Source organism: Oryctolagus cuniculus, chromosome 1, assembly GCF_964237555.1.
Source record: "Oryctolagus cuniculus chromosome 1, mOryCun1.1, whole genome shotgun sequence".
Lineage (NCBI taxonomy): Eukaryota > Metazoa > Chordata > Mammalia > Lagomorpha > Leporidae > Oryctolagus > Oryctolagus cuniculus.
In genome coordinates, this window is record NC_091432.1 from 80,781,320 (window position 1) to 80,793,663 (window position 12,344).

Consider the following 12,344-nt stretch of genomic DNA (forward strand, 5'->3'; position numbering starts at 1 on the left):
TTAATTTTATTTGGTTTATTGTTTTGGGTTCACTAGAAAATTTAATATTAGATATGTGACTCATATTGCTATCTGGTATTTAACATTTTTTAAACTTTTATTTAATAAATATAAATTTCCAAAGTACAGCTTATGGATTACAATGGCTTTTTCCCCCCATGACTTCGCTCCCACCTGCAACCCTCCCCTCTCCCACTCCCTCTCCCCTTCCATTCACATCAAGATTGTATTAATGGTTTAAGAAGTCAGGCTGGTGCTACGGCTTGCTAGGCTAATCCTGCGCCTGCTGTGTCAGCACTCCAGGTTCTTGGCCTGGTTGGGGCACCGGATTCTGTTCCAGTTTCTCCTCATCCAGTGCAGCTTTCTGCTGTGGCCGGGGCAGGCAGTGGAGGATGGCCCAGGTGCTTGGGCCCTGCACCTGTGTGGGAGGCCAGGAGGAAGCACCTGGCTCCTGGCTTCAGATTGGCACAGTGCACCAGCTGTGGCGGTCATTTGGCGAGGGGTGGTGAACGAACAGAAGGAAGACCTTTCTCTCTGTCTCTCTCTCTCTCGCTGTCTAACTCTGTCAACAACAACAAAAAAAGTCTATTACCAAGTCCTAGGATTATTATAGGTATACCTCCACAATTATTTTATTGGTCTTATTGTCGCCATTATTGACAAATGTCCTTAGGAAAAAGCTTGGTTTTCCTGTTTGAATTCTTCCCAGACAACTAAAATTGTAGAAAAGATGAAGAAAGTGTCCATAGAATTGGATGATGATTGGTGAAGACAAGTGGTAGAATGTAGTACCCATGAATTTTTAAAATCTTCAAATTGTAGCTAACCCTGTTTCTTTCTTTCTTTCTTTCTATAGACTGAGAGAGACAGAGAGCTCCCATAGGGGCGTTTCCTGCCAGGTATTTGGTACGGGAGGGAAGGAAGACCTGAAAAACCAAACATGAGACAGTGAAACAATCCAGAATGTAACATCTGAAAGAGCCATGACCACCCTAACTATGGGTGAAGGAGGTTTGTGATATAAACTACAACAGGACCAGAGTTCTGCAAGGAGGGTGGCAGTGGGGAAGAGGTGGTTCCTCTAAGGCAGAGGAGAGGCACAGAGACTCCTGCCATCCTCCTGCCCTCTAAAACCTGCCAGTGTCAGCTTGTGCAAAAGCCTGGCACTCTCAGCCCTCAGTGTAAAATAAAGTTTTAAGGTTCTAAGGCATTATCATGGACATCTGAGCACAGTGTAGGGCTTGGATTTGTACACAACAATCGATGTGCTGGTAATCTGTAGTCGAGACTCAACTGCACAGATTTGGGATGTGAGAACAAGCGCCAGTGTACACACATTTTCTGGACATACAAATGCAGTTGCTACAGTGAAGTGTCAAGCTGCAGAACCACAAATTATTACAGGAAGCCATGACACTACAATACGATTATGGGATCCGGTGGCTGGGAAGATGAGAGTGCCATTAACAAATCATAAAGGATCAGTGACAGCTGGAGTGTTACATCCAAGACATTACACATTTGCTCTGGTTCACCACAGAACATCAAACAGTGGAAATTCCCTGATGGATGTTTCATTCAAATTGCGTCTGGACATAAAGCTATTATTAACACATTGACTGCAAATTCTGACGGAGTACTTGTATCTGGAGCTGACAAGGGACTATGCACCTTTGGGACTGGAGAACTGGCTCCAATTTTCAGAGTCCACGCAGGGGTGCAGCCTGGGTCATTGGACAGTGAATCTGGAATATTCGTTTGTGCTTTTGATCAATCTGAAAGTTAATTACTAACAGCTTCAGCTGATAAAACCATTCACGTGCACAGAAAGGATGACACAGTGAGAGAAGAAATTCATCAAGGGGCTGGCGCTGGGGGAAGCAGGTAAAACTGCCACCTACAGTGCCAGCATCCCATATGAGTGCTAGTTTGAGTCCCAACTGCTCTGCTTCTGATGCAACTCTCTGCTATGGCTTGGGAAAGCAGTGAAGATTGCCCAAGTGCTTGGACCCCTGTGCCCTGTGTGGGGGGATCCAGAAGAAGTTCCTGCCTCCTAGCTTGGGAGCTCAGGCTGTTGTATTTCTGGGGCTTGCATGAGGGAGGGAGAAACCAAGTACTTGAGCCATCACCTGTTGTTGCCCATAGTGCCCATTGTTACCATGAAGCTAGAATATGCAGAGGAGCAGGACATGTCCCCAAGTGCTCCAGAAAGAGATGTGGCCATTCCAAGTGGATCTGAAACCACTGAGCCAAACATGAATGTTCTTGATGTTAGAATAACTTTGTTAATACTAACTCTCTCTCTCTCTCTTTTTTTTTTTGGGGGGGGGTGAGGGGGCAGGTAGAGTTGTAGACAGTGAGAGAGAGAGACAGAGACAAAGCATTTCCTTCCATTGGTTCACTCCCCCAGTGGTCGCTAGGGTTGACGATGCACTGATCTGAAGGCAGGAGCCAGGTGCTTCCTCCTGGTCTCCCATGCGGGTGCAGGGCCCAAGCACTTGGGTCATCCTCCACTGCCCTCCTGGGCCACAGCAGAGAACTGGACTGGAAGAGGAGCGAGGAGCAACGGGGACAGAACCAGCGCTGGTGGCGGAGGATTAACCAAGTGAGCCACGGCGCCGGCCCCAATACTAACCTCTTATTTGTTCTTTAGTCCACTCATTGATTACATTTGTTTTGTCTGATATGTCCTAAACAGTGCTCTGGGTAATAGCAATACAGCACCAGGAAAGATTTTCCATTTGGAAAATTTGGAATTTGTACTGAGCAGTTATCATTAACTACCAGTTGGTTCAATTTATGTTGGATGTTATTGGTGATGTTGGATGTTATGCTTAGAGTGTGTGATCTCTGCAGTCGTGAAGGGCTTCCTGAAAAAAAAAACTGAGCTGAAATGTAATGAATGACCAGGACTTGATGAAGTGATTGGTTGTCAGGCATTTGCATCTACCCCAAAAGGCCGGATTTGAGGAAAAACCTTTGCAAACTTCATTTTATTTAGTAAAGTGAGAGAAGAGACTTCACTCCACTACCCAAGACATAGTCAACTATGGGAATGAAAGGCTGTTTGCATGATGACGTGCCTTGGTGGCATTCAGCTAAATGGGAAAACAAGATGCCACAGCCACATATTTCATCATTTTATTAGCATACGATGCTTAGAATATACAACCCCACAAATGTCAAAGTAGAAAAGGATTTTTCAGGTGTTGGAGTTAGGAGGTATGCCCACGGGGAGTGTACACTAATAGACACTGAATTTCTTTACAGGATGATGAAAAAGTACTGGGGTCAGATAACTGTGAAAGTTTCAAAGTTCTTTACTAAAATAAATTTTAATAGAAAACGTTCATATATTCATTGCAGTTGTATGCTGTGTGGTTTCTAACCAAGCTCTAATTATGACGACACTGTGCTCATGAAGTTACAACGTGCTCCAAAACAATCCTGATGTCTCACATAAAAATATCCCAGGGTGGCGAGCTCCTCCATATGGGAGTTCACAAAGAATCATCCTCAAACCTGACATGTCATGGGGGACCAAGCCAAAAAAAGGGATTCAGAGGAGAAGTAAACTGGGTTGGAACGTTACAATGTATGAGGGAACCTTTGTCAACATCATAGAAACCCACTGTTCCATGGTCACAATCCAGAAACACCCCAACCATACTCAGGGGCCTCTTCACATAGTGAGTTAAGGGTGGAACACTGGTGTAGAGGACGTAATGGTTGTTACTCTTCAGGGAGGCCAGGAGAAATGCTTCTTCAAAATGAATAATGTTGCTGGTATCACTTGTGCTGGAATCATAACAGACTCCCAAAATCCAGCTGGAAGAGGATGACACATCCACCTCCCAGTAATGTTGGCCAGAGGTGAAGGTCTGAGCACCCCACACAGCAAAGCTCTCTGCTCTCTGGGAATGGTTGGGAGCACTGCGATGTTCTTCTCCAAATATTGTGCTTCTGAGATCTTCAGAGAAGCTTACATAGCGGCGGGCCACTTCCCTCCTCAGACCATTATCCACTGTAGAAAGAGAACAATCTGATCAATGAATGTTGTTTCCATGGCCTGAAGACAAAACTTTGCTGCCCGTGGATTCAATTCACTCGACTTTGCAAGGAAAACTAACACAAGAAAGGTAGCATAATGAATTGAGATTCACTCAACTGAGAAAATCAAAGGTTCAAGTGCATTTACAGGAAAAAAAAATAATCAAACAACAGAGAAAAATAAGAAAAGGAGCTTAAACATATCACACACTGTGTGAAGTAGGGTTATGGTTGATCTAGAGTGTTAATTATTTCAATAGTTTTGAATATATATGTTTAATTATATGTCTTTGAATAGAGACACAGAGACAGAGAAATGTTACATCTGCTCGTTCACTCTCCATATACCCACGACCAAGGCTGGACCCGGCCTGTGCCAGGAGCCAGCATCCAAACATGGTCTCCCACATGGATGGCAGGGATCCAGACATTGGGGATAACATCTGCTGCCCCCCAAGGTGTGCATTAGCAGGAAGCTGGATGGAAGCTGAGGTGGGACTGATTCCCAGGCACTGTGCTATGGGGTAAGGATGCCCAAGACACTTTACTGCTGAGCCAAATGCCTACCACTCGATAGCATGTATTGAGACAACGATGCAACTTCTACTTTCTTGGCTAGGAAAGTATCCTTTAGTGTTTTACTTAATTCCATTTGTAAATACAATACTTTGAAATGTGATAGATCTTAAATGGGAAATCAGCTACACATCTGAATATTTCCAAAATAAAACTCATGCTCCAATAAGTAGTATATTTAAAGAATGTTCTGACTTCAGCTTATCTGTTCAGAATGTGGATTTAGCCCAATCTGGGTTTCAACCGTCTGTCCCTGAACTCTCTCTACTGCAGGCCTAACATCATTGCACTGTGTTCACAGATCTCTCATCATTTAATTGTTTTCAGAATCATTGATAGTATTGGAATGGTTCTGCTCTTTTTTTACAGGCAGAGTTAGACAGTGAGAGAGAGTGAGAGAGAGAGAAACAGAGAGAAAGGTCTTCCTTTCCATTGGTTCACCCATCAAATGGCCACTACGGGTGGTACGCTGTGGCTGGTGCACTCCGTTGATCCCAAGCCAAGAGCCAGGTGCTTCCTCAGGTCTCCTATGCGGGTGTAGGGCCCAAACACTTGGGCCATCCTCCACTGCCTTCCCGGGCCACAGCAGAAAGCTGGCCTGGAAGAGGAGCAATCAGGACAGAATCCAGAGCCCCAACCGGACTGGAACCCGGGGTGCTGGGGCCGCAGGCAGAGGATTAGCCAAGTGAGCCGCGGTGCCAGCCGGAATGGTTCTGCTTGTGAGAATTTCTCCTTTTTTGGGTTGGTCAAATACTTCTGAGTTTATCAATGATAATAGCTATATTAGCAGTGCAGCATAAATGTACTTGGCATATAGAACAAATTAAAAACCACAAGTGCCAAATTTAAACTTTAAGATCTGGCCAGTATTACAGCATAGTGGTTAAGGCTGATGGCTCTGACACGGGCATCCCATATGGTAGCTGCTTCATATCCCAGTTGTTCCACTTCCAATCCAGCTCCCTGAGAATGGCCTGGGGAAGCAGCAGAAGATGACCCAAATATTTGAGCCTCTGCTACCCTTGTGGGAGTAGCAGAAGAAGCTCCTGGCTCCTGGCTTTGGCCTGTGCTAGCCATGGCCATTGCGGCCTTCTGGGGAGTAAAACAGCAGGTGGAAGAGCTCCCTTTCTCTCTATTTCTCCCTAAAATCCTGCAGTGGATGGAGTAAACCCACAGTTTTGACTGCTGCTCTAAGAAGTGAGCATTGTACCCCTTCTTAATCAAATGACCTGGATACTCTTCCTGTAGTTTGCTTACATCAGCATGCTCATTACAAATTTCAGTTTAGATCATTGAATTGTGATGAAACAAAATGAGAAGGCACAGTTTCAAAAAATCCTATAACATTTTCAGGGACACAAAATGAAATAAAATAGGAAATGGCTCAGGCACAAAAGCCGTGAAGAAGGAAATTAGGGCTGGAAGGATGGAGGCTGAGCTCACCTCTGAAGTTGTTTAGCATCTCTCTGAGTCCAGTGATGTTCCGCAATGTCAGCTCTGGGTTCACCCCCTGGAGACGGAGCGTCTGCACCAGCTCTGCTCTGTAAAGAATCACGCAAGTGACACTCCAGGTCAAAGGGCAATAGCAGGGTCAAATCAAAAGTACCAGCTGTAAATCCAAGATATTTCATTGGGAATTTTCCCATTATCATCTAATAAGAATAAATGTATTCACTACCTTAGGTGAAATAAAATTAGTACTTCTCTCTAAATTTTACATCACATCCATTTGCCTCTTTCTTCTCAGACATTATTCAACCTCTAAAAAGACAGTGGCTGCCCCCTGTATCCCTCACTTGACTTCAGGTAAAACAGAAATCCTGAGTAGCTACAGAGAGCAGGGCTTTTAGGTAGAATCTATGGGAATTCAGTCAACAGACATCCCCAACAGTACAGTCAGGAGGATCTGCACTGAGCCAGGAGGCTGTGAGCTTTTCTGCCAAGCAAGGGAATGGAAATCCAAACTGGCAGCCATGGTCCTGAGGGAGCTGAGGTGGCTAATGCCCCTGATCCAGCCAGCAACTGGGACAGACTCAGAGGGCAGGACCTGCTCACTGCTGCTCCCAGGAATGAATCCTCTCTCCTTCTTCCCTGCTGTGGGAATTGCTCTTTCCTGTGTGTTTCTCACTTTCCCTCTTTCAAGGGTGGGGCCTCCTCTGGGATTTCTCAGAATAATATGTACATAAGGGTTGGTTGGGATAGTTTCAAAGGAAGGGGAGGAGAGAGAAGGTGAAATAAAGCCCAGAAAGTCAAATCTTTTTTTGTATATTTCGGTTCACCCACACCTCATCTGGCACCAAAGAGTAGAAGACCTCAGAATCCCTTATCCAACAACATGGTAAATAGTCAGGAAGATCAAAGGAAATCATGCAAAACAGAAGCATCTGCTGCATCAGCAAGAACACAACTTTCTTACACATTGCAGATTCTCATTGTAAACTTACCTTTCTAATACACTCCGCATATCCTGCAAAAAAAAAGAAAAAAAACATGCAGTTATGATAATTCTCTCCTCTGATCTCTATGAAATGCTTGCATTGTTAATTTGTAGTAATATATTTTCTCCTTATGATCTTGTAAAGAGGGATCAGAGTCTGTTAATAACAGACTATGACCTGATCCATGAGGAACTTCCTCTGTGTGAATTAAGAAGGTGGTACTCAGGATGAAGATGTGCAGCTGTAAAAAGATTAGGTTGTAGGTTCCCTCACGCCCACTCACATTCCAGAGAGAGGTCTGACTGCTGCTAACATTATTGCAAAGCAGGGAAACCTCCGAACATCGGAGTTCACTGCAAATGACTATCAAAGCTTTCTTAGGCAAAGGCAAGGCCTCAATGTCATCAGATAATTGTTCTCAGTTTTGTACCCCAGTGACGATGGAGGCAAGAGTAGGGAATATTATTTCTGTGAAAGGCAATTGGATAGTTACAACATCATTCATGGACACAACAAATTATCACCTAAAAATAAATATCCTGCAGATTTATTGAATATTCTGGGGTTGCCTAGGCAGGGCCAAACCAATTGATATCACAGGCCTTATATAACCCTCTGGACAATCAGCACCCCTGGAGGGGAGAATAAATTGAGAATTAATCGAAGATGTAACCCTTGTGTGGTCGTTGAGTTCCTGGATAAATTTCTCTAGAGTAGTTTTCCTGCTTACAATGCAGGGACTTTTATCTTATCTGAATTATGACAAAGAAAAGCACCCAAAAGATTATCAGACTATGCAGAACCAAGCGAATGGGCAAAAATAAAGATACAGGGCAGTAGACATGAATCATGCAGCGTAAAGTCGTGATAGGTGCAGGCATCATTTTTTGGTTCTTATGCCCTTGCCCAGAAAAGCACTTCTTTCCCATAACATGGACTCTCCCTGCTCACCTGGAGTAACTCCATGTCAGGCTTGTGACACACCTCAGCCAGCTCTCTGTACGTGTTTATCACCTGGTGTTTCTGTTGGGTCATTCTCATTTCACTACCCTTGAGCTGTTGGGAAATCTCCTGTGCTTCTCTGTGCAGGGCCTGCAGCTGCAGTTGCTCCTCCTCGTGGAGAAATATACGCAACTTCTGGTACTGAGCTTTTATCATCAGCTCCCTTAAGGACACATATTCCTGCAGAGATATTAGGTAAAAAGTTTACATATCTCATGCTGAACAGAAAATGGAAACGGCCAATATTATTTCCAGAGTTGCCTGAGACACTGACATCCCATAGGAGTGCCTCTTCAAGTCCCTGCTGTTCCACTTCCCATCCATCTGCTTGCTAACATGCCTGGGAAGGAAGCAGATGAAGGCCCAAGTGTTTGGACCCTTACTTTCCACAATGGAGACCCTGATGAAGTTTCAACCTCCTCTTCTCAGCCTGGTCCAGCCATTATAAGCTGGGGAATATACAAGTACATGGATGCTCCCCTCACCTCATCACTCTATCTTTCAACTAAATAAAACATTTCAAAATGTACTTTGCAGACTTTCTGCCTCACCCATGCAACACCTCTTGAGTATATGCAAGTCTTTTCTGTGCGTGCCTCCTGTAGGTTCTTAGTCTTTTTCTATGTTTAAATCAAGATTCACCAAATGATCTCAGGTGATTCTCCCCCTTCCCCCCCTCTGCCACCACCTCTCTGAAGCTTCTTCAGTATTTGTACCCCATCAACTCTTTCGACTGTAATGTAAGCCTACTTAAGTTTGTTCTGTTCCTTTGCCTGATTCTTCTAAATAATTAGAACTATTTAGGTAGAGTCCACGTCACACAGTTTTCTTTAATGACTTCATTTTCTTAATTGAAACGATTCTACTTTTCACTGCTTCTTCATAGCCATACTTAATGCTATCTTTAGTGTTGGAAAAGGTTTGTGGAAACCTTCAGGGTTGGACTTGGAGTATCTGGGATGACCTGTTTTCCATACACCAGGGTATGCTTCTCACTAGGTGTCTTGGCTGGCACAGGATTTGTGATCACTGAGTTACCATTTGAAACCACCACTGCTTCTGGGAGGAAATCACAACCTCTTCATGGTAAACGGAATTTGCCAAAGCAGTATAGTGATTGTAAGCATTATAGTAATTGAAGAACATCTTTTTCATTCTTACCTTGAATGAATGAGTCTTTTTAATTTCCTCTGTCACATTGTTTTTCAATTCCTGGATCAGTTCCCATAAAGTATTCATTTCCTTTAAAAGCTTTTCCTGCAGAATAACGATAAGATTTAGCAACATGGAATATATGCTTGTATATTTTACCTCCTTACTTATTAGAAATGGTGGTGGTTGAGAGAATAGTATTGAGACTACTAATTGTTGTATTCTGACTTCTTTTTCTGATGTAAGTGATTGTGACTAAAGTGGAGTGGTCATATTTTCACAAGTTGACCTAATTTGAGTCTTAGATTTGGGATACTGAGTGTGGTAGAAAATTACAAGGAGAGCAAAAGAAATGTTGGGTGAACGGCTGTTTCCTCTTATTCAAGCCATGCACCCTACTCTTGCTGGTAAAATCACTGGCATGTTGTTGGAGATCGATAATTCAGAACTTCTTCATATGCTTGAGTCTCCAGAGTCTCTCCGTTCTAAAGTGGATGAAGCTGTAGATGTACTACAAGCCCACCAAGCTAAAGAGGCTGCCCAGAAAGCAGTGAACAGTGCCACCGGCTTTCCCGCTGTATAGAATTGATCAGGGACCATGAAAAGAAACTCGTGCTTCACCAAAGAAAAATATCTAAACATCGAAAAACTTAAATATTATGGAAAAAAAAAACATTGCAAAATATAAAATAAATAAAAAAAAAGGAAAGGAAACTTTGAACCTTATGTACCGAGCAAATGCCAGGTCTAGCAAGCATAATGCTAGTCCTAGATTACTTATTGATTTAAAAACAACAAGAAAAAACACAAAAAATTAGTAAAATATAAAAACAAATTAATGTTTTATAGACCCTGGAAAAAAGAATTTTCAGCAAAGTACAAAAATTTAAAGCATTCCTTTCTTTAATTTTGTAATTCTTTACTGTGGAATAGCTCAGAATGTCAGCTCTGTTTTAAGGAACAGAATTGACAACTGAGCGAGGAAACGTAATTTGGATTATAAAATTCTTGCTTTAATAAAAATTCCTTAAACAGTGAAAAAAAAAAAAGAGAAAATTACAAGGATGTCATTGTAGTGTAATGAGTTCATTGGCCTCCTGCTAAACCAGTATGCCATGTGGGCTGCAGTTCATGTCCTGCCCCCCCCACCTCTGCTCCATCTCCCTTCTGATGGTCTGTGAAAGCAACGGAAGATGTCCCAAGTGCTTTGGCCTCCGAAACCCACAGGAAAGTTCCAAAAGAATATCCTGACTCCCAGCTACAGCCTGGCCCAGCCCTGGTCATGTGACCATTTGTGGTGGAAACCACAAAATGTATGGCACATCTCTCTTTCTCTCTCTCTTTTGCTTTCTGTGTTTGCATATAAAACTACCTTTGAAATAAGTAAATCTTAAAAATAAAAGATGAAACTTACAATAGAAAATGTGAATAAAGTCAATAAAATTGGCTTCCTTAGAAATGGTGTTTATGTTACTTGGCTGTGAAGCAGTCACAGTTGCAGCACAAGCCCAAGTTTCTGCTGATGACCACTTGCACTGCACCTTACCAACTGGCCATGCATGGACAGTGCTTCTAAGGTGGCTCCCCCTGATGACAACTCAACCCAATTGTGAATATGGGGTCCATTGAGTAACAACATGGAAGGACACATTTACATCTTGGGATTCACAGGGAAAAATCACTACCATCACAGTCTCCATTCTCACCCACTTCCACTCCATTTCCACAAATCCCCACCTTTCTCTCTAGTTCAGGATCCCAGAGAATCCACATGGCTCTGGAGGCATTACTCACCCGGGACTCCTCAGCAGCACATTCCATCATGGTGTGGTCATGTATCTCGGGCTGTGGGCATCCAGAGAGAGGCTGATAGTGCAGGCTCTTGTCCACCTCTGTGAGGAGCCCTGCTGCTTCTGTCTGCTCACCAGGGACCTGCTCCTGCAACCTGGTGACCTGGTTCAATTGGTACTTTCTGGCAGCAGAAGCCAGCTTCTTGAGCACGACATTGGTTTTGAAGTTTGTCTTCTCTGACATCTCCTTACACATTGGGCAGCACATGGGAGTCTCGGCTTCCTCCCAGCTCAGAGAAAGGCAGGATCTACAAAAGTTGTGTCCACAGTCTATCCTAACTGGGTCTAGGAAGAAGTTCATACAAATTGGGCATGTGAGTTCCTGCTGGAAGACTTGCAACGTGGCTGGATCCATGTCTCGATGAAGATCCTTTAAAAACAGAGAGAAATAAAGTGGTCTTCCCTGAAGAGAGAAAGCATGCACTGTGTACCGTTTTCTTCCCCTACTTGCCTGCATACAAACCTATACATCATGAGTATAAACATGCTGGGTCTACAATCTAACAGAAATAAGAAAGTAATACATGTAATATGGTTGTTTAAAGGAAGTAACCTGGGTCGGTGCTGTAGCACAACAGATTAAAACCCTGAGCTGCAGGGCCCACATCCTATGTGGGTGGCAGTTTGAGTCCTGGCTGCTCTACTTCTGAACAGCTCCCTGCTGATGTGCCTGAGAAGCTAGCAGAGGATGACCAATGTCCCTGGGCCACTGAGCATACCCATGGGGAGTCCCAGAAGAAGATCCTGGCTCCTGGCTTCTGATTGGGTCAGTGCTGGCCTTTGGGAACATTTGGAGAGTGATCTAGAGAATCAAAGACCTGTCTCTCTCTCTGTCTCTACCTCTAAGAATTTCTCTTTCAAATAAATAAAGAAAGAAACCTTTCAACTACATAATAAACAGTACGTAACAAATTTATTTGGAGAAATTTAAGATGATGGTAAAAGATGAGATGATTCCAAGGTTTGTTTTCATTTTCTTATTGGCCTAGAAGCAACACAAGATCAGTATTTCTTTCTGCATCTCCCCTCCTCCTCATCTTCTTCCTCTCTCTCTCTTTCTCTGAGCTCCTACGCTATTCATTTCCTCCAGGACTGCTCAGCTTTAACACACACAAAAACAGTGGAACTCCATACTATGGGTCTATCCTCTCTGCCTTGCAACTCAGAGGTACTTTTCTGAAATCAGTTATGAGACCAGGCTTAATCGAAGATTATTTGATTTAATCAGTGTTAAGTTGAATGCTCAGCTTCTAAAACAATAAGCAGGTGAGTTTCC

The 12,344-nt window shown here is 43.4% G+C and overlaps 1 protein-coding gene and 1 pseudogene across 1 annotated transcript; both read right to left on the reverse strand.

Moving 5' to 3' along the window:
• Window positions 1–3,528: 3,528 nt before the first annotated feature.
• Window positions 3,529–9,221, reverse strand: LOC100358498 (tripartite motif-containing protein 64). Its single transcript, XM_051823587.2, has 5 exons — window positions 9,105–9,221; window positions 8,016–8,246; window positions 7,071–7,093; window positions 6,070–6,167; window positions 3,529–4,024 (listed from the first exon to the last, which is right to left on the reverse strand). The coding sequence occupies exons 1-5, from the start codon at window positions 9,219–9,221 to the stop codon at window positions 3,531–3,533; spliced, it is 963 nt and encodes a 320-aa protein (XP_051679547.2). The 3' UTR covers window positions 3,529–3,530.
• A 1,662-nt stretch (window positions 9,222–10,883) lies between these two features.
• LOC138846055 (tripartite motif-containing protein 51 pseudogene) lies at window positions 10,884–11,423 on the reverse strand (annotated as a pseudogene).
• Window positions 11,424–12,344: the final 921 nt, after the last annotated feature.